The following is a 27,600-nucleotide window of genomic DNA, read 5'->3' as shown; positions in this document are numbered from 1 at the left end:
GGGGATGCCCACAGTGATGAAGCAGCCTCAGGAAGAGCCAGAAAAGGCACGCAAGGAGAGCTCCCACTTGCTCAGTCACACTATCGAGCTCATTTTCCTGAGAAGGAGCCAACACAAGCAGACTCCTGAATACAACAGGAGGAGCCATTCTTCCCTCCTTCTCTTCCTGTCTTCTCTTTTCCAACTGGTGCAAGGAGATGGGGGTTGATGAGACCTGGTCCCTGCCCTTGAGCAGCTCACAATGTAGTGAGAGTAGAGTTTTCTCTGCATTGCTTTCTTGGATGTTCCCTTCTTTCCCAGGAGCTGGCAGAGTGACTATCAAGGGAGGAGGGGGCCTGAGTCTACTTAATTAGTGTTCCACAAAGAGCATTAATTGGATCCTTATTCTGGGCCAAGCACTATGAAGGATTCAAAAAAAATTGGAAAGCAAGGCCCTGCTGTCAAGGAGATTGCAATATTTGGAGATCCACAATCCCAACTCAAGTCAAATTATTAGAGATCAGTTAGATACTAAACTGGGTGGAACTGACTAGAAGAGCAATACAGGCTTAAAGAACAGATATTGTCGTCGGCTAAAAAGATGGGACATTGGCACAGCAAAATGTCTTGAGTGAGGCGGGAATTTCATACAGAAGAGTAAAGGAGGCATTTCTATAGGAGGGAGAGTGTGCAACAGTGATCCCATGAAGGCGGAAGGCAAGGGAGAGCTGGCCTTGGCTCAGGGGTATGTCCTGTAACACAGTGGTGGAACAAGAGTATCCAGAAAGATTGCATTTGGAAGTGGGTGAGCTGAGTGATGCCTTGTTGAGAGTATAATGCCAACAGGCAGAAGGAGGTTCCTTCTTCTCCAGCATAGCCAAAGTGAAGAGACAAGTGCTGAGAGATGAGTGGCTATTACTCCCTCTGAGGAGCAGCACTCCCAAGTTCCTGCTCACTCCACTTCCTGGCATCTGTCCTGATGCATGCCAAGGAGGCTCTTTCTGTACAGCATGTTCTAATGGGGATGTAGAGCACCCTCCACCCCCTCACATATGTCCTGAGCTGGCATGAACACCAGCTCACTGGCTGAGCTTCCCTGGCTCAGTCCCCAGTGTTGGGGGTGACAATGAAGGCAGGAAGAGGTAGAAAAGTCAGGAGTCCCCGGTGCTTGGGGCTGCCCTTGGACAATGCCTAGGAGGGCTTCTCTCTCTCCCACCTCTCACACAGTCCACAGAATTCCTGCTTTCCACATTTCCTCACTCTTTTTGCCAAGAGGTGTGGCAGTCCTCCTGCACATTCGTCCGAAGTTAGAGCCTGCCCCCTCTCAGAAATTCTTTGGCCTTGAGGTGTCCCAAACAAAAAGAGGATGGAGGAATGACACAGCGAGACTATAGCCTCCCAACTGCCTCACTTCTGGGAATGGTACCACCATTTCCCATGGCAGCCACTCATTGACTTGTTGTTGTGGCTTCTCCTCCTCAAGTCCGTGAAGCACTGAGGCATGCTCGTCTTCTTCCCCAGGATCTCCAGCTCTTTCTGTCCCCTCATCCTCACTGCCTCCCTCACTGGCCTTGCATGCCCCCTCTCCAGATGTCATTCATCTGGCCCTGAGCCCAGCGCACACTGCACTGGGCTCCCATCAGCCATCCTCTCATCTCCCTTTCACCTTTTCTCCCACTTTTCCTTCCATTCTTTCCCCCAGCGCTGGCATTGAACAACACACCTTTCCATCTCTTCAGATTCTTGCACCTCAATGCTCTATCTCAGGGGAAGGAAGGAGAAAGTGGGGATGATGTGCTATGCATTTTTGTCTAGATTCTTTCCTCCAGCAGCTTAGAGATGGCTAAGGGGGCTTCAGAGAAAGGAATTAGAGTAAGATAAAATAGCTCTGTGGCTCATTGTGGCTTGTCAGGTGCAGAGCTTGGAGAGGAGAAAGGGGCTACATGAGCTGTGTTAGGATGCCATGGATGGAGCATGGGTTGGGTCTCAGTGGAGCTGGGTCCTGGACTCAGTTCTTCTATGGGTACATAAATAACATAAGTCACTCCATGTCCTCCAACTCAAGATTTTTCTGAGCCTGAGAGCTAGGTTTGCCTAAAGCTATTAGGAAAAGGACAGCACTTTCACACAGAAGTAGATGATTTTTATGATGCCCCTCAGCTCCATCAGGCTTACGTTTTCAGCAGATAACCCAGAGATGTACTGAGAGAGAGAATTCGCTCCTCAGACTCAAGAGTCGAGTCTCCCATTCACAGAATGGTGAACTGTCTTGGTGGTGGCTAAAACAGCATCTGCCCCTAGGCTTATTGACAACTGGAACTGAGCCTGAGGGAAACTGAGTCAATAGTATCACCTATGTCCAAGCACAGAGGTCCAGGAAAGGAGGATGGGGATTCGAATCAGGGGTGAGGCAGAAAGCACACCTGCCACAGACATGGTCCTCATTAACACAAAACACCCCTCCCTTTTCTTGCAGAGAAGCCACGGATGAACAACATCCTGACATCAGCCACCGAGCCCTATGACCTCTCCTTCTCCCGCTCGTTCCAGAACTTGGCCCACCTGCCCCCATCCTACGAGTCTGCAGTAAAGACCAACCCCAGCAAGTATTCATCTCTGAAGAGGCTAAGTAAGTTGAATTTCCCCCAAGTTGGGGTCTGTCTCTGGGGCTCCAAGATATCTTCCTATGTCACACTCTCTTGCTCTATACCCCATAGGACAGCTGTCAAATCCCAAGAATAAAGAAGGAGTTGCAGGATGAGAGAAGAGAATAGACAAACTCTTTGCTTTTGTTCCTTATGGACTGAGTCCATTCTTTCCATACGTAGAAAGAAGACCATGGAATCCTCAGATTCATATCCCCATAGGAGACGGCCTTCCAATTCATGCACCAGTTTAACTGCAGGAGAAAGCCTTCTCCCAGTCCCGCACCCACCTGCCTTCTTCAAACCATGGGCCTTCCTTGCTGTATACCCTATACTGGATAGAGGCTAGCAATGGCCAGAACTTTCTCTGAGACCTCTCCCAGAGGCCCACAAACCAGCTCCCTCTCCAACCCAGCCAACAGTGTCTTGAGGACCTGAGATCCTTCACCTCCCATGCATACACCCCATTTCACCAGTTCAATCCAGTTTATCCAGTGATGCCAGCTCTGCCTCTTGAGTCTGGGGAGACTCTGGGCATCAATGGGTTAAAGATACAAAAATGTCAAAAAAGTTCCCTAAAGGACAGCTCTTCCTCCCTGGCTTTCTGGCCTTGGATCTTCTCCTCCCATTTTCCCAGGAGTCTCTTTTGATGACCACCCAACTGCAGTTGGAGCCTCAAGGGCTGAGCATTTGCTTGAAAGCTTCAGAGTAACCTACCCTGACAGAAGTGCAGCCCAAGTCCACATCAGCCACCTCCATGGTGAAACGTGGAGTCTCTAGCTAGAGATGGGACTGTCTGATAACCTGAGGAATCATCCCGAGGTGATGAAATCTGCCTCAGGAGGAAGGATACCCATCAACCACCCCGCTGCACCAACTGAAGAGCAGACAGAATTCCCACACTTTTGCAGAGATCTAGAAGGCCATGTGTAGGAGGCCTCATTTCTGAAATTTGGGGCAATGCAGGTTTGTGTGTAACCTGCAAGTTCAAGTAGGTTTGTAGCATGCAAGTCCAAGTAGGTTTGTAGCATGCAAGTTCTAGGCAAATTCAAGGGTACAGAGAGCAGTGTGAGCTTAGGAGGGCCTGCTGGATAGAGAGGAAGGTGGAGCATCTAAACGAGGCGCACATGTAAGATTACTCCAACCAGCTTGCGTTATGGGCACAGGTGGAGTGTGTGTAGGCTGATTATGTGGCTGTGTGGGGACTGGAGGCCCATGTATTGGCTTTCTATGCATTGCCTGTTACTACAGAGAAGGTGTTACGATGTTCCTAAGTTACCAGTTAAACATTTTCACAAGTGTTTCCTAGTCTGAGCATCTTACTTTATTCTAGCCGGAGGCTGGCTCTGGACCTCATCAGGAAGCTTGAAGAGCTGCTATTTGGATGTTTTAGTAAGACAGATAGTCATTCTGTTTCAGGACCATGGTGTGGTAGATACGGCCCAGGATCAGGCGGAGTTCAGGGACTTGGGCTTGCTATCAACTCTGCCCTGAACACACTGGGGATTCTGAGGAAGTCCCTTAACATATCCCTACTCAAGGTGGTCTGTGTACCAGAGGCTTTTAGCATTACCTGGGAGCTTGTTAGAGATGCAAACTCTTGGGCCCACCCCAGACCCACTGAATTAGAATCTGCATTTCACAAGCCCCCAGAGAATGGTTTGCACATTCAATGGGAAAATACACCCTTCAGCCGTCTGTCCTAATCCATAACTAAAGGAGTTTGACTGTATTATCCCTTAAGGTTGACAGGTCTGTGATGGAGCAGGAGCGGGGCAGGGTTCTATCTGAGTCCTGGCTGCAGGGTCACCCCAGTTGCCTTCTCTCACTCTGTCTCTCCCCTGCAGCCGACAAGGAGGCTGACGAGTATTACATGAGACGGCGGCACCTGCCCGACCTGGCTGCCCGCGGCACCCTCCCCCTCAATGTCATCCAGATGTCCCAACAGAAGCCGTTGCCACGGGAACGACCCCGCCGGCCCATCCGGGCCATGTCCCAGGACAGGGTCCTGTCCCCGGATCGGGGCCTGCCAGATGAGTTCAGCATGCCCTACGACCGCATCCTGTCCGACGAGCAGCTGCTCTCCACGGAGCGCCTGCACTCCCAGGACCCGCTGCTGTCCCCGGAGCGGACGGCCTTTCCCGAGCAGTCGCTGTCCAGGGCCATCTCGCACACGGACGTCTTTGTGTCCACACCCGTGCTGGACCGCTACCGCATGAGCAAGATGCACTCTCATCCCAGTGCCTCCAATAACTCATACGCCACCCTGGGCCAGAGCCAGACGGCAGCCAAGCGCCATGCCTTTGCCTCACGCAGACACAACACGGTGGAGCAGCTGCACTACATCCCGGGCCACCACACCTGCTACACAGCCAGCAAGACCGAAGTGACCGTGTGACCGGCGGGGCAGGGCCGGGGCTGCTGGGCGTGGCAGAGCAGAGCAGGGGCCAGGAGGGGCCAGGAGCAGAGCTTCTAGCCTTGCCACTCTCCCTTCCCTTGTCCCCTCTGTAGGAAGTGGGGGTGGGCCACCTTTGCCCAAAAAGCCATACCCCCGGGGACACAGCCCCGATGGCCTGGTCCAATACACTTAGACCCAGGACCAAGAGCAATCGCTCTTGCTCCTCCAGAAGAATCAATGGGGAGTGAGGAGGGGGCTAGGCCCCATTCTCACCCCCGACCACCTTCACCAACTCCCTTTCCGTCCCGCGCCTCCTTCTCCCCATCCGGGGGACTCAGCTGCAGGTTCTGTCAGCAAAGAGACCCTTGCTTGACCGTGGTCTGAAGCTGCCTGGGTTTGAAGGGGCCAGCGGGTCCAATCAGTGGGCTGACCGAATAGGCTACTCGGTCTCATTCATTTACCTAGAACCGCATCACAGAAATCTTCTAGTGCCTAAAAACTGCCTGCTCGCTCTCTCAGAGCCAGGGAGCTGCTGTGTCCATAAGCACAATAATGATTCTTTTCTTGCCTGCTGGAACTCTCTGGTCCCCACTGAGTGACCCTTCCTTTGCTGACCCCTGAGGGCCCAACCCTGGCCCTGTGCCCCTCCCCTCAACTCCAGGACCAGGAGGGGTTCCCTTCCTTCAGCTGCCTCCCCATTGGTGGGAACTCCAACCCCTTCCAGCTGACTGCCCGCCCATAAGGACCCTGGGCCTGTCCTTTCAGCGGGCTGTGCTCCTTCCCTGGCCCTGAGGATTTCACCCTTGAGTTCTCTGGGGTTTTGGCTGTAGCCTTCGCAGAGGGGAGTAACAATGGGGTGCTGGCCCTCCCAGACACCCGATCATCTCCGCACTCCCTCCAGGCCTCTAGACCTGACCATGACTGCCACTCAGGCCGCCTTCTCCACCCCTGCTCTGCTCCCAGGAGGCACCTGCGGTGGCCAGAGAGCCAGGGTGGGGAGGGCCACTGTGATGCGCGGGGTCTCGGGCTCAACATTCGCATCCTGCAGGGCTCCACCTGTTCCCACATGCACCTCTGGCAGGACCTGGACAGAAGTTTCTAGAGAGCGGCTCTTCAGCCCCCAGACAAGGAGGATGAGAGGTGGTTGTCCTGCATCCTCTCCGCCCATCCTTCCTTCCCCATCTCTGTCTACCTGCTCAGTTCAGAGATCACTCCTACTGCCTGTGTCCCCTTCCCCCACATCCTCCCTGCAACTTTATTCCTCCTGGCTGTTCCTTCAGATCCGTGCCTCCTCTGGATCAAAGGGACAAAGGCCTATTAGCAAAAGCAAACAAAGGTCATCCAGGCGACTGGCCTAGGGGCTAACTGGGCAGGTCCCCACAGCATCGTCCCTTTCTGCAGGCACTGGGGTACCTGGTAGACCATGGTCCTCAGCTCTGTTGGGGGACCACCACTGCCCGCCCACCTCAGCCTCTTCCCCGCCTCCAGCCTGGGGGTTGGCATGGTGTGACGGCCTCCTGGGGAGGTGACAGTGAATTCAGCAGCATCCGCTCCCCCAAGACCAGAGAGCCTGGTGGGGGAAAGAAGGGGTTCCCTCATTCTCAGGGCCAGGGCACCCGCTGGGTTGGGGCTGGGGGAATCAACTCCAGGCTATTGGGTGAAGGTGTGATCCTAAAAACAGTCAGATCCAACAGCAGTGCCCTTATAAATGGGGTTTTACCTGCCCTCAGTTCTGCACTCATGGCCCTTTAAAAAGGCGAGTGTAGAAGGAGAATTTATTGGTGTCAGCCCTGGAGATTTTTAATCTAACCAAGTCCACAAACCACAGAGAAAGCAATGGACTGTGTCCTTTCACTGATTTCAAGAGTTCCAAAGCTCTCATCTACTTCTCCCCTCTGCAGGGTGTGCCTCCCAACAGGAACAGGAAACCATCACCCTGGATCTTAGGGGGATGGAGGCTGGGGGTTGTGAAAGCCACCGTCAGACCCCGCACTGGGGACGCATTCCTGGAGTCGTGCGGCTGGAAGGCCAGGGACTACCCTCTCTGCTTTCCTCCCAACAGACACATAAACCTTCTTAAGGGCTGGTCCCCAGGGGTTTATAAGAGTTTGTTCCAGAAGGTGAGGCTAAGAGGGTTGGAAAGGAAGAAGTGAGTCTGAATAGAGCAGGTGGCTCCCAGCTGGGCCCCTGAGCCCACCACCTTTGAATCGTCTAATCTGTGGCCATCCCTTGGAAGGCAGGATGCTGGTGGTGAGGGGAAAGGACCTGAGTGGCTGAGAATGCCCTTCCCAGGTGTCTACATGCAGGTATACACCAAACCAGAAAGCTGATCCCATCTCCAGTGTCAAAGCTTCTCAGCACCAAGTTCTCCAGCCCCCAGGGTGACACTTTTCCCCAGGGGTCCTCCCCAAGCCCTGTCTCTGACAGGGTTTCCGTCTCTCTCAGGGGTTGTTGATGAGTTGATTCCAAGACATTTCTCATCCCAGCCTTACCACTGTCTGGCTGAAAGTCTCTGATGTCAGTTGGGTTGGAAAATTCTACTGCAATGCTTACTTCTTTTCAAGGATTTCTTCTGCTTCACCTTTGGGTCTAGAAGCAAGGAATGAAGGGAGGGAGAGAGGCAGGAAGGGAGGGAAGGAGGGAAGAAAAAAGAAGTAGAGATAGGTCTACAGACTTGCTCCAATTCAGTCCCACATTTCAAAATCCAGAAAACTATGTCATAGCTGGGACAGAGAGGTATCCCATTTATTCAGCTGTCCCATCTATCTTCATGGAACAAGCAAAGCCACATCACTAGGCAAGTTCATGTAGCAGATAAAAGAGGCTTCTGGGGCTGGAACCTAGATGCCATGATTTCTAGCCCAACCAGGCTGGTGGCCTCTACCATACATAGAAGTACCATCCACCCTTACAGTAAAAGCCTCCCTTCTGCTCACAAAGGAAGCCTAAAGCCCAAGATTTTCCTCTCCTTGTTTTATTCATTTTTGCACATCTCTGTTGCTCTAACAGAAATGAACTGGAATCTGCACAGGTTCTCTCCTGCCCTGAAAGTTCTGCCTGGTTTCCTTGGCCTCTGATGGCACTGAAGCTTTCACAATCCCTCCTGCATCTCCACCTTCCCTGTCTTGCTCCAGGCTCCTGGCTCCATGCCTTCCTGCGTCAAAAAGGCTTTGCCAAGAATTACTTCACCTCCTAACCAGGCTTCTGCCCTCAGGGCTCCCCCAGTGTCTTGGGAGTGTCTTGGGCCAGGCGTCTGCCTCTTAGAAAGTTCCAACCTTGCCCCCAATTCAAATTTCTCCTCCCCTCTTTCCACTCTCCCTCCCAGAAACTCCTGATTTCCAGAAAACCTCAGATTTCCAGGCCAGGTCACTCATTCCTTCCTCTCATCTCCCTCTTCCTCCATCTACCTTCCTCCATTCACCTTCCTCCATTCCTAATTTCTTTTCCCTGGTCTTGCTATAATCTCCAGCTCTAAAAATCAGAGCTCTCAATGAAAACAATGGAAGAATAAGACATTCTTTGGGTCTTCTGTTTGCCTCACTGGTGTATCCTTCATCTCCTGCCCCTGTGAGTTGATACCCCAGTGCACGGAGCCAAGGGCTTTCCCCCTCTGAGCTCTGGGAGGGAAGGGAATGGAGCTCTGGGTTTGAGATGTCATGGCCTGTGATGGTCAGTTTGGTTCCTGCCACTAGCAAGTCCCCTGAAGCTCCCAACCCAGCCTGATGTTAGCCCAGAAGCTCCTGCTCTGGCCAAAGACTCCTATCCTTGAGGGCTCTCAGCCACTGCTCCAACACACTTGCCCCCTTCCTGCTTGTGTATGTCACTTATCCTCCTTTGTCCACAAAGACTTGAGGGCCTCCTGAGTCTCCAAGCATGGAGGAATATCCATGCCAACATCCCTGCCATCAAACTCAATCCATTTTCTTCAGAGATACCTTGTCTGTCACCAGCCTCCAACTTCATATTCCTTCCACAGGCAACTGTGCACTTGACCCAAGGTAAAATGAAAGGGCTGCCAATCACTCGGACTCCAGAAGGCGCCTGCCCTGAGAAGAGCTGGCATGTTACCTCCCACATACATTTCCTGTCATCCTGTCCGAATCTGGGAAATTTTGCTCTGGAGTATTTTCAAGAAAGCGCATTGTGTTTTAATGAAGTATTTTTCAGGGTTCAAATGTTATTTTTTATAAATGCAGCATTTTAATGGCAGATTCAATATGAAGGACATGTCTTCCTGGGCTCTATATTTGATTTTGGAAGGCAGCATACTCTAGGAGAAAAAAAGCATAGGGCTGAGGCTCTGGAGACACAGCTTCCAGCCCTGGCTTTGTCTCCGAGGGGGAGTCATGTTCCCCACTCAGTGCCTCAGTTTCCCCATCTGTAAAATGAGGGGCTTTGACTAGATGAGCTCTGAAGTTTCATCCAGCTCTTACACTGTAGGGCTTTCATTCCCTGCCAGCACCTGCTCTCCCCATTCCTCCCCACCTCCACTGAGCTGCACACATCCCACAACGCCTGCCCCACAGCGATGTCCTCAGATGTCCTGGACAGCCACCGCACTCCTCACTAGAGCCTGGGGTGGGCCTGATGGGCTCGGCCACCCAGGGATGCCCTCGTACCTGAAGTTTAAGGGCCTAACCATTCAATAGGTCACCAACTGTGTGCCGTGGAAGCCCTCTTGTAAAGACACACCTAAACCATCCTAAGTGACTGTGGAATTCTGGGGAATTCTGAGTTTGGAGTTTCCATTTGGATACGGTCCTTATAGCTGGAGGGAGGCGGTTCCAATTTCAGAGAGGGAGCTGGCTGGAGAGAAAGGTCTGGAGGTTTGCCCATAAGGGCATGAAGTTTGTACTTGAGGGCAGCTGGGAAATTCATTTCAAGCTGCAGAGGAACATGTTCACAGGCTGTTGTGTGGCAATGAATGTCATGATAACCCACTCTGGAATATGTGTCCTGAAGACCAAGTCTGGACACTGAGGCTCCATTCCAACTGGAGGAGGAGGCATCTCCATCTGGGCTGCTAGGAAGGGGCACTCATCCCATCCTAGTACCTTTGTAGCCCTTCTTCATGACACTACCGTCCTCCCGGTGAAGGCTTGTGAAGCAAGAATGGAGAGTCCAAGTTTGTGATCATCAAACCCATCTTGTAAATCAGCAAACACATTAACCTTCCATCAGTCAGAGAAATAATGTTGTGGCTGTGTGTTTCCTTAATGCTCTCCCTCCTGAGGGAGGAGAAGACCCTGCTCAACTTTGCTGCCCACCCTGCAGTGACCCCTGAATGCCACACCATGGGAGGACTCATTCATTGGCTTTGTAGTGGCAAATATTCCTCTAGTTCTATAACTCAACTAGACATTTTGTAGTAAAGAATTCTTGAAATTCTCTAATAAAAAGCAATTCTTACTGTAATATTTTTAGTTTGGGGACACAATTTCCTAAGGGGGGATTAATGAACATTTTTATGCATTAGCCCAATTTATGAATTCCATGTTTATTATATGGTAGTACTGATGAAAAGTACCTTTCTATCTGTATCTTTGCAGTTTCTTCGTTACTCATATGTAAGCTTCATGGTAAGCAGTGCTCTAGTAACTGCTTCTCTGTACAAATCTCATCGTTCTACTTACCTGTCAAAGCACATTCTACATGTACTGTAAACAGATACACTTTAGTAAGATTTAGTCTTAAGGATTTTTCCACTTTTGTCAGTAACAGATATTTATGGATTAAAAAATAAAGCTGTTTCAACATAACGTATGTCTCTTTAAGTAGCCACATGCTGACTTTTACAGAGTCAAAACCGAAAGTAATTAAAAAGCAAGAAAGAATGTAGAAGGTCATTGGAGTTGGGGGCAGAAACAAAGATTAACTGCAAATAGGAGCTAGAGAACTTTGAGGGTGAAAAGAGTGTTTTAAAACTGGATTGTGCTGATGGTTGTACAACTGCATAAATTTACTAAAAATCACAAAAGTTTATACTTGCAATGGGTGACTGTTATACCAATTAAACCACAATAATGCTTTCTACAATGGGTACTGTGAGGAATGTGGGAAGACAGGCCTAGGACAAGTGTCAGTGGACAAGGTATACTAATTCAAAGTAGAATTACTAGGTTGGTGCAAAAGTAATTGAGGTTTTTGCCATTAAAAGTTGAAACGGCTTTATTTTATAATTAAAAGTTTTTGCCATTAAAAGTAAAGGCAGAAACTTCAATTACTTTTGCACCAACCTAATAGAAGTTCTGCCTCCTTATCCATCCTCATTTAGCCCAGAACTATTTAATATTCTTGGACATTAGATCTTAGTCTGGTCTTTGAGTTAGTTCTTGTAGTTACCATGGATAACTGGAGGACAGCCAGTTAAGTATCCAGGCCATTTAACCCAGAGAATCAAATTGCACCATGAAAATTGATTTAGATTTGGAGTTTTGTTCAAGACTCTCTTTCTGGACATGTTTTTAATATTATTTCTTTGGCACATGTTCACTTTTGCTGTTAAAGTCATCTGTTTTCTGTTTCTGAATTTTCACCAGAACCTCAATACCAGTGGGCTCAGGTTCAGCAAACAAAGTTTTGCCAAATGGGACAGTTGTCTAAACACCCAACTTCAGCACCTCCACAGTTCCTAGAATCCACAGTCAGTCACACTCTCTTAGCAACTCCCCAACTCCCTTGTAAATAAAACTCTTCTCATTGAAGGCATTGGGCTTATTTCCAAAAATCCTCTCATTTTCTCCTGTCATTGGCATTCATTACCTAGGACAAAGTTACAAACCTGTTTATTATTGTACATTATAACCCATAACCACACATACTCTGAAATGTATTTACTCATTACAACAATCACTATAGCAGTGCAATTACATCTAAGTTATAGTGTCTCTAACCTATTATGACTCATAGCTAGTACACACACACACACACATACACATATGACAAGTACAGGAAAGCCTCATTAATCTATATCCATTATTGGAAAGAACCCTCATCCTCCCCCCAGAAAAAACCCAAATTCTGAATTGGGGAATTTTTTTTAGTGAAGTGTAATTTAATTATAATGCTTAAACATACATATAATGACTAAATTAGACTAAAACATGTTCCCTAATAGAAACTCTCAGGAAATATTCCTTATTGAATATGTAAGAATAATACGTGACTAAAATTAAAACGGTCAAGAGGTATGGATCAGAGAGCTCTCAATATGCTTAATGGTGCTTCTAAAATACTTTAAAAGACTATTTTCTTAAATAGGCTAAATATCTCCCTTTAAATATTCTTAACTTTAACAATTTTTTCAACTTTTTCTCTTTGGTCCTCAAAGGTAAACCTCCATTCAGACCCTGACCACAGCTGTCACTAATTCCAAATTCGTGAGATCTGAATAAATGAGGTTTTAACACACCATCATTAACAAGTCAAGGCCAACAAAAAACTCATGTTGGAAGCTGAGACTCTGGGAGTTTTGGACAGCTTTCCGCCTGCAGTGTCACTTTGAACACTAATTTTCTTCTTTCTCCTCTCTGATTTAGCATGAGAATGAAGCTCAAAACTTCTAGGGAGTAGCAAGAAAGATTTCCTTCAAGGATCTAAGAAGACCTAGGACACTCACTATTTAGGCTACAAATGTTAGGAATGGAAAACCGAGAAAGGGTTTGGGAGCAGAGGCTGGAAAAGGGGTGCCTTGAAAGTACCAGAATAAGGGAATCAATGACTTTTATGTGCTGGATGTGTTGACCAATGTCATCTCTGGGCCTTGGTTTTCTCATCTGTAACCATCGGAGAATTTGATAGACTCAAGATCCTTCCAGTGTCTGATATTTTATCACTTAATTATCACAAAACAATACTCACGTTGTATCTGGGCTTCTAGGTAGCTGAAAGGGCTTGTGAAACACCCATCCTGCTGTCTTCCTCAGCCCTGTCCATCTTAACTTTCCCATCCCTATCAAAACAGGATGCCGTTGAAGAGTACTGGACTGGAAGTGAGGAGACCTTGTTTCTTGTACTGGCTCTGCCAAAATTTTGTTATGTGATCTAGAAAAACTTATTTCTCCGCTTCAAATCTCAACATTGTCATTTAAAACAAAATGAGTAGTCCAGACGAGGCAGTCTTTAAAATGCGTCTCAGCTTCTTTAGTCTTGGCTTTGGTGACTTTGCCAAGACTTGACAAGGAATTGGGGAGCTTAGCTGGTGTGGATCATGGCAGAAGGGTAGAGTGGATGTGGAGAAGGAGAAAACCCTTAGCTGGAGCCATCACGTATGAGGTAGTAACTTCCCAGTTGTCAGCATGGTCTACCCTTGTGTCAACAAATCGCTATAGAGGAAGCAAAAATATTGAATGAGAGGAAGAACAAGGTCCTCAGAAAACTGTCTCTTTTGTTTGACTTTTTTGTGATTTCCCAAAATCTACAAACTGCCTTTCAAAGAAATTTCAAATAATACATTTTCACAGAAAGTTCTCAGCAGTTCATTATTTTACAGTGTTTTGCCATTAGAAATAGAGCTCATATCTGTGTGCAGGACCAGCACTCTCTCCACAAAGAAGAGAGAATTTTTTTTTTTTTTGCCTCCAGCCTCTATCCAAGTTCTGGAGATGTGTGGCAAAGGTAGAATACTAAGGCTTTTGCCCTTATTCCCAAGTGTGTGTACCTTAATGCTTCTTTCCTGGAGCATTTAGAAGAGCTACTCTTACTGTTTCACCACGGCAGTCATGGAGAAGATCTCCTCTGCTACATAAGGCAGGGGGTCCATACATTGTCTTTATTTTAGACTTAGAGAAAACTAAAAACTGTCATCTAATCCAGTGCTACTCAAAGTGCAGTCGCTAGAGGAGCAACATCAGCATTTCCTGGGAGCTCATTGCAATGCAGATTCCCAGTGCCCACCCCAGACTTTCCTAATCAGAATCTGGGGGTAGGGCCCTGGAATTTGCATTTTAACAAGATCTTTAGGTGACTCTATGCACATTAATGCTTGAGAAGCATACCATTTTGCCTTTTTTTTTTCAGTTTTGAAATTTTATAACCCTATGACAAAAATAAAGACTTGGATCTCTGGGGATCAGAGTAGCCTTGGTCTATGTAGCCTGACGATTTTAGGCAACCAGCTTCAGTGACAAGATTAGAACAAAAATGGGTGTACAGAGGATTAAGCATTTAGGAAATGAGGAGAAAGCTGAGGTAGGATGTATAAACTCAAAAAGTTTAATAGAAGGCCAGGCGCGGGTGGCTCATGCCTGTAATCCCAGCACTTTAGGAGGCCGAGGTGGGCGGATCATGAGGTCAAGAGATGGAGACCAACCTGGCCAACATGATGAAACCCCATCTCTAATAAAAATACAAAAATTAGCCGGGTGTGGTGGCACATGCCTGTAGTCCCAGCTACTCGGGAGGCTGAGGCAAGAGAATCTCTTGACCCCAGGAGGCAGAGGTTGCAGTGAGCTGAGATCTCGCTACTGCATGCACTCCAGCCTCGGCAACAGAGTGAGACTCCATCTCAAAAAAAAAAAAAAAGGTTTAATAGAAGAGAAATTATGTGGCTATTGGACAGCATCATAAAGATGAATCTCTAAGGATTCCCCAAACCAGAGTGTCAAAATTTAAAGTCAATGGAGAACAAGGAAAGGATGGGAATACACAACAAGATCCATTTCCTCAGGCACAGCAAGAGGACAGAGTGGGCAGGGCTGCTCCAGTGCAGCTTCTCGGGAAGGCAAAATGGCAGCCACTATGAGAGATGAGGAGAAAGGGCTGCTCAGGGTGGTTTTCCTGGAGGGTCCCAATCTTCTTGGTAGTCTATGAGATGGAGTCATTGAATCAGGCAGGATAAGGTGGATTCTGCTATGGTGATAAATAACTCCCAAACTCCTTAAGACACCAAAGGATTATTTTTCACTCCCACTCTGCTGTAGATCAGCGAGGACCTCTGTGGTACTTCCCCATCCTTACTCAAAAGCCCAGAAATAGGGAAGCAGCCTCTATCAGCAATGTTACCATCGTCCATGGCAGAGAAAAAAGAGAACTCTAGGGGGCCCCACAAGGACAATTAAATGGCAGCAGAGAGTGGCACATACCACTTCTACTCACATCTTCTTGTATGAATCTGGCCACACGGACCTACCCCACCAAAGGGGAACCAAGAAGTGTGATTCTACCTTATTGCAGGATAATGGAAAATATCCAGTGAGCAGCACCAATGACTACCATAGTCACCATGTTGAGTTTAGAGCAAAAGATTGGGAATTTATGTAGACAAAAGTCCCCTTCCCTATCACCATGATAAAACCATCAAAGTGTTCTTTTTTAAGGCAGGTGAAACATTTCTGCAGCCGACTTATTATATATGAAGCCAGCGGTGTGAGAGCATGTACACTGAGCAACCTCTTTATGATAAGACATCTATGAAGTGTTGAGAAAGTATCCCATAAACAGATCATCTATTCTTCAGTTCCAACCTCAGGGCTCCAGACAGGACAGTGGATATGAAATGCTAACAGTAGATTCTGTGGAATCGCATCAAGATATTCTCCTACAACATGTAACGATTTCACACTGTGGTGGTTTCTACCCACCCCCCTTTCCTTTTGCCATACTCTTTTCCTCACTACTCCAAACAACAGTCACCCTCCATCTACTCTGCCCTCAGGGAAAAGGTAGTTAGACACCAGAGGAAGAAGTCTTTGTTCAACCTTGACTTTCAAAATAGACTTTTTTTCAAGCCCACACGGCAAAAATTGTCATGTAATTGCAAGAGCCTTATAGTAGAAAGAGAAAGTGTTTTCTCTGACAATGAAAGCTGACCTTTTAGTATCAATGAGCCAAGCTTGGAAAGCTCGAGTTTTTACAATAAGCCACAGAGTAGACAGCATATAGGATGTGATGGAAGAGCATGTCCTGCTATACAAGGCAAAGAGAAATATCCTCCTGCACTAGGGAAAAACCTCAAGTGGAATCAAAGAAGGCAGAAAGAAAGCAAGATATGTGAATCCCTGAGATGTCCTGATCACCCACTATGGGGTGGGCTGGTAGGGAAATAGGGAGCGGGGAAAGTGGACAACTGAATCCTCCAGATAGATTGGAGAATCTGAGGGTAGAACACATTTCTGCCTGGCTTCCAGCCTAGATCTTAGGGAGGTAAATTCCTAATGAATGTTCCATGCCATCATGACAGTCATGGAAACATGGAAACAGCAGTGAGACAGGACTACTGTCTGTCAGGACAGAGAGACGGTCCTTCACTCAACCCCAGACTTTCAGAGCTCCTAAGTGATACCCAGAAGACAAGTACCCTGGCTAGGAATTTAAAGGCTATCTCCAAAGACTGCATATCTCAGAGCTCACAACAGCAGAAGACCACCATTACAGAGAAATGAAATGAAGTACAAATCTACATATTTGCATTACAGCCATAAAGTGTAAAACAGGCACATCAATATCCTAAGACCCAAAGTCTTTCAAGAGTGGTTCTCAAACCTTTTGGTCTCGGGATGTCTTTACACCCTTAAAAGTTATTGAGGACCACAAAGAGCTTCACTTGTGTGGGACTTAACAAAATACAATTATCATACGCAAAATTAAAATAGAGAATTTAAAATGTATGTATTAATTTATTTTACATTAAGAACAGTAAATCTATGATGTGCTAACATAAATAACATATGATTATGGGAAATAACTATATTTTCCAAAAAAAAGAATTAGTAAAAAGAGTGGAATTGTTTTACATTTTTTGCAAAGTTCTTTAACGTTGTGCTTAGTGGAAGATAACCAGATTCTGATGTCTGCTTCTGCAGTTACTCTCTTGCAGTATAACATCTCGTGCAGCCCCCAAAGGCAGCCTGGTGAACACAGGAAGAGGAAGGGAAGCTCCAACAGAGGAAAGAGAGAGAAGCCCATTTTCCCCCTGCCACTGGTCAGCCCAAAGTAAAACTGAGTTGAGGGCTGGAAGAAGCTTTAGTTTTACAGTAATTTGGAAGCTGTTAATATTACAATGGTCTGGGACTACTAATTATTAGGCTGGGAAATTACAAAATGACTTTCTATTTTCTAACAATAACCTGAAAAGTAGGGAATGGGAAAAAGGAATGAAATTTCTTACTGGTGACACACTTGGGTTTACTTGCTTGGCATAATGGTTATATAAGCAAACACACCTGGCAAAGGACCTGTGCAAAATACCCCAGATTGAGGAAGAAGGAACGTTGTACTAAAGACTTGAAGGAGGGGCACACAATTACAGGATTAAGGAACTGTATGAGATCCTTGATAGACTACAAGAAGAGAAGATGAGTCTTTTACGAACAAGGAACAATCTTCATGAGAGAACAAGACAGGATAGAAAGGAGACGAGATTCATGGACATCTGGGTCTTTGCCTTCCATCGATCATTGTGGCCACCATCCTATGTCCCCCACACCTCTTGATAACAGACTCCAACCCTACTTCAGTCACCAGTGTAGGCAATGGCTCAAGCCAGACCAACTGCAGTCTTTTTCTTTAATTTCCAGACAGAAATGTAAAGAGAGAAAATTTCTTCCTTTTTAGGGACTGGACCTTAATGATACAAATCTAGGGCTACCGTAGCCTTGTCCTACACTATATGGGGAAAGAATGAAGGTGATGAAAGAGGAATAATGATAGCTAACATTCACTCAATGCTAACTGTGCATTTGGCACTATCAAAGCACTTTGCAGGCATTAACCCACTGAATCCTCACACCATCTCTTATGAGGTTAGAACTACTGTGTGTCCCATTGCTAAGGAATTTGCCCACATCCTAAGGAAAAGGAGAAGCCATTGATGGGCCATGGGATGTATGGGAGGAAGATTAAGGTCACCCTTCAGAAGATGACTAGAGCTGTCCTGTAGAACATGGATTTGATGAAGTTCATGTTGAAGGGCAGGTAGACCAGTGAGGAGCAGTGTGGTATTATGCTGAGACATGCACCAAATCAGAGCTGTAGGTGTGGACTTCAAATTTCAGTTGCAGAGAGCAACATAGTGGTTATTTAAGGATTCTGAGTCATTTTCTGGTTATTTTAAAATTATACTGACCAGGCGCGGTGGCTCACGCCTGTAATCCCAGCACTTTGGGAGGCCGAGGTGGGCAGATCACCTGAGGTCAGAAGTTCAAGACCAGCCTGGCCAACATGGTGAAACCCCGTCTCTACCAAAAATACAAAAATTAGCCAGAGGTGGTGGCACACTCCTGTAATCCCAGCTGCTCGGGAGGCTGAGGCAGGAGAATTGCTTCAACCTGGGAATTGGAGGTTGTAGTGAGCCGAGATCATGCCACTGCACTCCAGCCTGGGCAAGGGAGCAAGACTCCATCTCAAAAAAAAAATTATACTGAATGATCTGAATTATTGATTTTTAAAAATATACACTAATATACTACTTAGCAGTAGCTTGCATTTATCACAAATCCTCTTTCTATTTATCTTCTATCTAGGACTGTGATTATTCTGATGTATAGTATGCTTAAAAGTCAGGATTGTGTGTGTGTAAAATGTGTAGATAAAAGAATAAGTAAATATATCAATAAGTAAATTATGTTGGCACTAGGTGGTGGGACTCTATCTGATTTATAGTGATTTATTTATATTTCTTTTTATTTTCTATCATTTCTAAGCACACATTATGCCTAAGTTCAGAAAATAATCAGTATTTGTCATGTTACTAATATCATAGGATCATTATATATAAATCTATAATAAATGCATATATGTATAAAATGTGTGTACATAGATCGTCCCTGACTTATGGTGGCTTGATTTACAACTTTTTGACTTTACAATGGTATGAAAATAATACATGTTCAGTAGAAACTGTACTTTGAATTTTGACTTTTTCCCGGGCTAGCCTTATGTGGTACAATATTGTCTTATGACGCTGGGCAGTGGGCAGGAGCCACAACTTCCAGTGAGCCCCACCATCACAAGGGCAAACCACCAATTCAAGGGCAAGCAACCAGTTCTGTTCTCTACAGTGTACTGTTTTCAATAAATCACATAAGACATTCAACACTTCATTAGAAAATATGGCTTTGTGATAGGTAATTTTGCCCAACTGTAAGCTAATGTAAGTGTTCTGAGCATGTTTAAGGTAGGCTGGGCTAAGCTATGCTGCTCAGATGGTTAGGTGTATTCAATGCATTTTCGACTTACAATATTTTCAACGTATAATGAGTTTATCAGGATGAATACCCATCAAAAGTTGAGGAGCATCTGTGCATATGTGCATGCATTCGTGTATGTGTGTGTGTGTGTAACAAAATAACTAGAAGAAAACTACTCCAAATTACTAACGGTGTTAGTGAATCTTGGTAATTTTTAAATTTCTTTTTACTTTAATGTATTTCCCAGTTTTCCATAATAAGCATGCATTACTTTTTTAATGGAAAAAACAAAATGCATTCTTTTAATATTGAAAAGTAGTGAGGTTGGAGGGCTCACTTTAAACAAAGATGCCACACCTCCCTGAAAATGGAGCAGCAAATGTTTTGGCCATTCTCCAGCAGGGCCTTCTATGTAAAGAAGCCACAATACTCACATGATGGTTGGCTTAAATTAGGAAAACTCAGTGGAACTGGGAGCAACTCTACTGAGCATCCACCTTAAGGTGGATCTTTGCCCCCTTTTTCTTTGTTTTCCAGGGCAGGGCTTTTATCACTGGATAATTCGCTCTGCCTTTTTTGTGACATACTTCTAGCTGTGACTGGGGAACTGGTGGATTATCGGTTGCAACAGGGCCAGGTGGGCTGGATGAATGTCATGCCCTCTCCAGTCTGTCCAGACCCCATCACTCCCTACTGGATTCCTTATAAGTCAATTACTACTGCCTTTAAAAAGAATTCCTGTCCAGGTGCGGTGGCTCACGCCTGTAATCCCAGCACTTTGGGAGGCCGAAGCAGGTGGATCACCTGAGGTTGGGAATTCGAGACCAGCCTGACCAACATGGTGAACCCCGTTTCTATGAAAAATACAAAATTCCCCGGGCATGGTGGCGCATGCCTGTAATCCCAGCTACTCGGGAGGCTAAGGCAGGAGAATCACTTGAACCCGGGAGGCAGAGGTTGCGGTGAGCCGAGATCATGCCATTGCACTCCAGCCTGGGCAACAAGAGTGAAACTCCGTCTCAAAAAAAAAAAAAAAAAAAAAAAGAATTTCTATGCTATCTCTGATCTTAGCCTAATATTATATTTGTTAGAGCCTTTAGGAGGTGGTGAGTACCACGTCAAATTAGAGAACAAGTCCCATCTAAAAAGAGCTGTATTTATCAGCTGCAGCCAATCATTATAAAACAGAAATGCCAGCCCAAAATAGCCTCTATTTCATATTTTTAAAGGATTAAAAGACACTGATTTTTAAATGATGTTAATACATTTGAAAAAAAAAAAAACACTTCCTGGGCCAACGAGTTCTGGCTAAATACAATAGCTTTGTGAGCCATGATTTGACTAGTCAACTAAAAAAATACATGACCTCCAAGTCAAATAGTCAGTACTAGGATTCCTTGTTTTCCCATATCTGTAGCAGTTCTTAACCACTGATATTGAATTCTATGCATGGCACCTATAATTCTGAAAAATAGGTCTGGTGCCCATAAATGAGTAATACCTTGACCCAAAAAGAATGGCCAAGGCATTTCAAGAACCCACAAGATCATGGACCAGAATTGTTAGATATAAACATCTCCTTTGGATATTGAAAATTGTGGATGCAATCACACTTCCTGGTAGGTCATGAGATTTAGGTTTTTACAGTAGAAAGTATTGGCTACATAAAGGGTCATTATACAATACTGGGCAGAGCATAATCTATACGAGTCTTTGACAGAGCTTTGAGCTGGCCTTGAGACATTTTGCTTACTTCCAGGATGCCCTTTTAACAGACCAGTAAAGCTCTGGAAGATTCTGAGCCGGACCAGTCTTTGTTTTCACTGTGTAGCTGTGAGACTCCTGGGAAGCTATGTCACCTAGAAAAAGTCATTGTAGCAGTAAATTGAAATCATGTCAAAATATAGCAGAAAGAGAAAGATGAAATACCAAATCCCAAACATCTAAATCTCTCCGCAAACTGCCACCTCTAACTGCAAAATCTTAGAGGGAAATACATGCAACCAGAAAAGAACAAAGTAAAGAAGCATTTACGATTATCTAGGGCAATGTAGAATTTTAGTGAACTAAATTTAATCAGAACACTCAGGCCTTAATAGACCTAGGCAACTCCATTTCAAGGCATGTTCCAGGTGAGCTTATGCTAACCATGGGGAAGAAAGATCTCAAAGGAAGAAAGGCCAAATACAAAAAAAAAAAAAAAAAAAAAAAAAGGCCTGCCTTTCTTCTAGAAAAGAATACCTCCAGCCCAGTTTCATTTATCCAATTCTAGCCAGCAAGCATGTTCAACAAGTATTTGTGTTCGGGCAGTGGGATTGGAGGGAAGATGGGAGAGTGCAGTGTGGAGAACCAAAGTGAAATTGTCGGAGGTCTTTGAACCAGAGCAACTCCATCTTGAGTACGGCTGGGTAAAATGAGGCTGAAACCTTCTGGGCTGCATTCCCAGGAGGTTAAGGCATTCTAAGTCACAGGATGAGACAAGAGGTCAACACAAGATACAGGTCATAAACACCTTGCTGATAAAACAGGTTGCAGTAAAGAAGCCAGCCAAAACCCATTCAAACCAAGATGGCAACCAGAGTGACCTCTGGTCGTCCTCACTGCTACACTCCCACCAGTGCCACAGCAGTTTACAAATACCATGACAATGTCAGGAAGTTATCCTATATGGTCTAAAAAGGGGAGGCATGAATAATCCACCCCTTGTTTAGCATATAATGAAAAAATAACAATAAAAATGGACAACCAGCAGCCCTTGGGGCCGCTCTGCCAATGGGGTAGCCATTCTTTTAGTCCTTTACTTTCTTAATAAACTTTTTTTCATTTTACTCTAAGGACTTGCCTTGAATTTTTTCTTGTAGAAAATCCAAGAAACCCTCTCTTGGGATCTGGATCGGGACCCCTTTCCAGTAACAAAATGGAGGGGGTTGGCCCCCTTTTCCCAGAGAGCAATCCTTACCCTCTCTTCTCCTCTGGACACGTGAAGGAAGAGTGTCTCCTGTGGTTCACTCAAAGTTTAACCTCTTTAAAAGTTCCAACCCCCTAGGACTGGGACTGTGTCCAGGAACTTGTCCAATCCAGATCAGAGGTCCTCCTGTTTTCCATGGGGCACTAGAGGAATAGAGACTATTTAGAGAGGAGCGGTGAGCTTCCCCTCTCTTGGAGGCCCCACATTCTCAAATTTTCCTGTTAACTTATCGGCTCAACTCGAGCTTAGGCTCAACTATTGGGAGCTGCTGTGCTTTTGTTGGAAAATCAGTGAAGTCTAGAGAAATCCCACAGTTTTGGCAATACCTTCATGGACCCCCTTCCCAGCTGTACAGATCTCCTCTGACCCCATGAGGATCAATAAAGAGAGCAACTCACCCCTCACTGCTACTGTGATTGTCTCTTTGATTTTGCTCTCAGAATCTGATGAAAGAGGTAAACCTAAGACAGTGAAACTTAGGTTTGCCTCCAGGCCACATTAAGCCAAGCATCATTGTCTCTTCTGTTTCTCCACAGAAATTACAATCAGCTCCAACTCCAAATAAGCTCACCAAACAAGTGTGTACAATATGCACCGGAAAACAATCTGACAATCTAGCCCAGATAGAGCAGCATCTTCCATTTTAAATGTACAAACTTGCTGCCATCCTATGAGGTTTCACATCATGGGCCTTGCTGCTCCCACTGAAAAAGACAAAATCTTCCTGTCTTCGTATTTGCCAGGGTGCTGATCAACACATGCAGGTTATCTGTGTCATCTATGACTTGTGAACATAAAACTCACTTGGGAGAAATCTCCCCACAAAGGGCAGTAGGTAGCACCGGAGAGTGTTAAGGGCTTTGGCTCCAGAGCAAGGCCACTTACTATCTAGAGACCATATATTTAAACTTTTCATGCTTCAGTCAACCCATCTGTAAAAGGGGATTGGAACTGTCCTCGGTCATATGGTTTTTGTGAGGATGAAATAAGTTACTATGTGTAGAGCACTTAAAAGAGCACTTAGCATAGAATAACTCAATAAATCTTAGAAGAAATTGTGACTAATTCCCATATAATGGTTGTATAAGGTGTCGTGGGGGTGGTAAGCTATATAAATTTCCTCCTGTCTCAAAGAGTGACCATTCTAAACAATCCTACATCCTTGCAAAACCTAGACATTTGCAATGGTTATACCTCCTGTCAATCAGAAGAACTTTCTAGAGACTCCCTCATATATTTAAAACATATATATATATATATATATGTTACTTTAAGTGGGAGGGTACATCCAGTCTGAGTTAATCCATCTTGGATGGAAACAGAAGTCCCTGAAAGCAACACGTTTCAAGTTTTAAATACATGAGGGAGCCTCTAGAAAGACCTAAAAAGTTTCATATATATATATATACACATTACACAAATATGAAACAACAGGCTTGAAGAAATTGAGTATCAGGCAACAAAGGACAATGATCCCTGCAAGAAAAGAAACAGATGAGGTGAGCCATATGATTGTCCCAGCTCATTGCCTAGAAAGAGTTTAAAAATGAAAACACAAGCCACAACCTGGGGAAGAAAATATTTGCAAATCATATATCTGAGAATGGACTTGTAGCCAGAATACGTAAACAATTCCCAAAAGTAAATAAATTGGCCAGGTACAGTGGTGCATGCCTGTAACAATCCCAGCACTTTGGGAGTCTGAGGTGGGAGGATTGCTTGAGCCCAGGAGTTCAAGATCAGCCTGGGCAATATAGAGAGACTCCATATCTACAAAAATAAAAATAAAAATTAGCCAGGCATGGTGATGCATGCCTGTAGCCCCAGCTACTCGGGAGGCTGAGGTGGGAGGTCCACTTGAGCCCTGGAGGTCAAGGCTGCAGTGAGCCATGTTCATGGCACTGCACTCCAGCCTGCCCAACAAAGTGAGACCCTGTCTCAAAAAAGTAAAACAATGGGTTCAACTATTACACAATCATGTGCATAACCTTCCTCTTAGAAAATAGGAGGAGTTGTAATTTCAAATTTTTGTGCAATTAGATTAAATCATAATGCAACAACAACAAAAAAAGTAAAACAAAACAAAACAAAAAGGAAATAAACCAAAGAGCACAACAGAAACGACAAAAAAGGAGACCAAATACTTGAACAGACTCTTTGCAAAAGAAGATGTACAGATGTCAAAAAAACATGAAAATATGCTCAACATAATTTAGTCGTTCAGGAAATGCAAATTAAAAGCACAATGTTAGATACTACTCCAAACCATTAAAATGAATAAAATTTAAAAAACTAACCATACAAGAGTTGGCAAGGATGTAGAGAAGTAGAACTCTCATTCACTGCTGGAGGGAATGCAAATGGTATAACCACTTTGGAATATCGTTTGACGGATTTTTTAAAAAAGTGAAACATACCTCGATCATATAATCTGGCCATTCTATTTCTTAGTATTAATGCAAGAAAAATGAAAGTATATGGCCCTACAAAAACATATAATAGGCAACAACTAGAAACAACCCAAATATTCAACAGATCAAGGTATAATGTGTGTGTGTGTGTGTGTATATATATATATATATATATGAATATATGTTATGGTAAATCCATACAATGGCATAGTACTTAGCGAAAAAAGAAAGAAAGAAAGAAAGAAATGGACTCTTGATACATGCAGTGACATGTACACATCTCAAAATAATTAGGCTAAGTGAAAGAAGCCAGTACTCAGTACATAGTGCATGATCCCATTTATAGAAAATGTAAACAATCTAAAGAGACAGATAATAGGTTAGTGTTTCCCAGGGGGTTGGGAGATGGGCAAGAAGAGGAGAAAGGGAGAGATTCACAAATGGAAACTTCATTGGTGATGAACTTTTGACAGTGATGTTCATCATCTTGACCGTGTTGATAGTTTCATGGGTGTACAAATATGTCAAAAATTATCAAACTGTACACATTAAACGTGGGCTGTTTGTTCTATATTAATGATACCTTAATAAAGCAGTTAAAAATACATTTGCCTTTTAATTCCTCTTTGGTGAGGTCTAAGGACATAAATACACTATATCCTATGGAGCAAGAATTCTCATATATAACATATGAGTTACATATATTCCCATATACATATATATATATATGTCATCATAGGTCACAGAGGGGAATAGTGTAATAAATACACTATATCCTATGGAGCAAGAATTCCTATATATAATATGAGAGTTACATATATTCCTCTCTCTCTCTCTCTCTCTCTCTCTATATATATATATATATATATTTGTCATCATAGGTCACAGAGGGGAACAGTGTAATAAATACACTATATCCTATGGAGCAAGAATCCCCATATATAATATGAGAGTTACATATATTCCTCTCTCTCTCTCTCTCTCTCTCTCTATATATATATATATGCATATATTTGTCATCATAGGTCACAGAGGGGAATGGTGTAATAAATACACTATATCCTATGGAGCAAGAATTCCCATATATATAACAGGCACCTCTCCAAGCACATCTGCAACCCCTGATCATCCATGTGGAATTCCCACCTCCTGCAATTCCAACTGCCTTCTTCAGGCTTTCTTAGTCTTGTGCTGTATTAACATTACAGTGGTCAGGCAGGCCCTTCCTCCTGAGGCCTACGAATCTGCCTTACACTCATATTTCTTCCCAAACGCAGACATTATAATGAAGTGTTTAAAAATTAGACTTGGGAATCAGCCTGCCTGCAGCATCATTCACCAGTCGAATTATATGGAGCAGTAACTTAACCTCTGGGCTTTTCTTCATCTGTAAATTGGGTATACTAATAATATCCCTCTTATAAAGTCATTGAAGAGGAAATAGTTTTAATAGTGCTGAGAACCATGCCAAGCACATAGTAAGAATTCAGTAAATTCTGCCCACAGAGAAACTACAGAAATGATATGGCTGCTCATTTTTTTGAAATACAGGGCATGGAAATATTCTTATTCTTTTTCTGCTTATTTTCCCAGAAAAAAAAAATCATCTCAATGTTGTCTTAAGAGTTGTCTACAAAAGTATTGATTGTTTCAACAAAGCCCATTGGTCCCACCTACTTCCCTGAGGAGGGTAATTCCACCCGGGGGAAATCCAAGCCCTATCTGCCCATTCCACCCACACACAACCCAATGCTGCCCTTGGTATATCTCGTCTGCCACCAGCTTTTGCCCAAAAAGTCGACACCATCTATCTTTGAAGCATGTTCTCTCAGAGCGTGGGGTTCAATCTTTCCACTCACAGCTCTGCCAATGCTGAAACTCAGTAAACATTGCCCTGCGGTTCCTTCTACTGATATTCCTGGACTTCTTTCTCAAATCTCTGCAGATTTCCCTCTACTTGCATTGTCATCACAGGTCACAGAGGGGAATCGAGGAGACAGAATTCCACATATAATCTTATCTTCCTGTAGAAGTCCCATGATCCACCCTCTGCAAGCTGAAGATCTGGAAAAGCTGATGGTGTTATCCAAAGGCCATGATGTCAATTCCCGCCTGGAATCTGAAGACCTGAACACAAAGAGTGCTGAGGACAGGAAAAGATCAATGTTCCAGCTGAAGCCGTCAGGCAGAGTTAATTCAACTTTCCTCCTCCTCCTTCTGGTTCTGTTCAGGCCCTCAGTTTATTGGATGGTTCTCCCCCACACTGGGAAGGGTCATCTTTAAGGAATCAGTCCACCAATCTGAATGCTAATCTCTTCTGCAAATACCCTCAAGCCACACCCTGAAATAGTGTTTAATTGGCTATCTGGGTATTTCATGGCCCGGTTAAGCTGACGTACAAAACTAATCATCACACTTCCTATAAGCTTAGAACACCTTATTTGATTTCTTAGATTCAGGCTTTCTCTGGAGGAAGGGGGTGGATCTTCCCTCTGAGGGAAATGACTGTCCTCTTCTATTTAGTTTTTCTGGTACCACCATCCTCTATAACCAAAGAACAACTAAGATATCCCTAGTCTTTCCAGTCCAGTGATTTTAATTGCAGGCACTATTTAATGGAATTTTCTTAAACCACTAACTCTATAATATTTTCATTTGGTTTTCTCCATCCCAGATCAAGAAAGAATTGTATTCCCCATGTAGTAAGTGCCCCTGTTTTTCACTTATCTTTCCACTGATCAACTCCTCCCACTGGGGCTCTGAAAACCACAACCATGATTAGGAATTACCTAATATCCATGACACCTAATCAAGAAAGAAAGTGGTAGGGGACCCCCCACTGGCATCTTCCAGCCAAACCACATAGATCACACAGGGATGATCCCTTTGCTTGTTGGTGCCACTATTCTCCCAGGCCCCCTATCTCCCTGAGATTATGACTTAAGTGACACACAATGGAGCCAGCCCAAGAGCTCATGGTGAGGAATGTGTGGGCAACTGCAGTCAAGGTTCTTCAATCCTGCTGACATTTAAATAAGGCATTCAAAACAAAGTGGAAAATCTGGGGACGCTA

At 44.7% G+C, this 27,600-nt stretch overlaps 1 protein-coding gene and 1 long non-coding RNA gene across 5 annotated transcripts in view; one reads left to right on the top strand and one right to left on the bottom strand.

Annotated features, from left to right (window-relative positions):
* Positions 1 to 10,781, top strand: part of SHISA6 (shisa family member 6) — a 324,781-nt gene extending 314,000 nt beyond the window's left edge. For 3 of the 4 annotated variants that reach the window (XM_054671038.2, XM_054671037.2, XM_054671036.2), the window contains 2 exons: positions 2,456 to 2,608; positions 4,472 to 10,781. In XM_054671038.2, coding sequence (XP_054527013.1) covers positions 2,456 to 2,608; positions 4,472 to 5,022 — 704 coding nt within the window. In that variant the 3' untranslated portion in view covers positions 5,023 to 10,781. The remainder of the gene's footprint in view (positions 1 to 2,455; positions 2,609 to 4,471) is intronic. The other variant, XM_063799012.1, reaches the window with a different exon arrangement.
* The window catches only part of LOC129137697 (uncharacterized), a 37,970-nt gene continuing 17,891 nt past the window's right edge, over positions 7,522 to 27,600 (bottom strand). Inside the window, exons 2-3 of the long non-coding RNA XR_008540461.1 lie at positions 12,883 to 13,346; positions 7,522 to 7,611 (exon numbers count right to left, since the gene is read on the bottom strand). This is a non-coding gene — a long non-coding RNA (uncharacterized LOC129137697). The remainder of the gene's footprint in view (positions 7,612 to 12,882; positions 13,347 to 27,600) is intronic.

The sequence above is a fragment of the Pan troglodytes genome, chromosome 19 (assembly GCF_028858775.2).
Source record: "Pan troglodytes isolate AG18354 chromosome 19, NHGRI_mPanTro3-v2.0_pri, whole genome shotgun sequence".
Taxonomy (NCBI): Eukaryota; Metazoa; Chordata; class Mammalia; order Primates; family Hominidae; genus Pan; species Pan troglodytes.
This window is presented reverse-complemented; position numbering and strand designations above follow the sequence as displayed.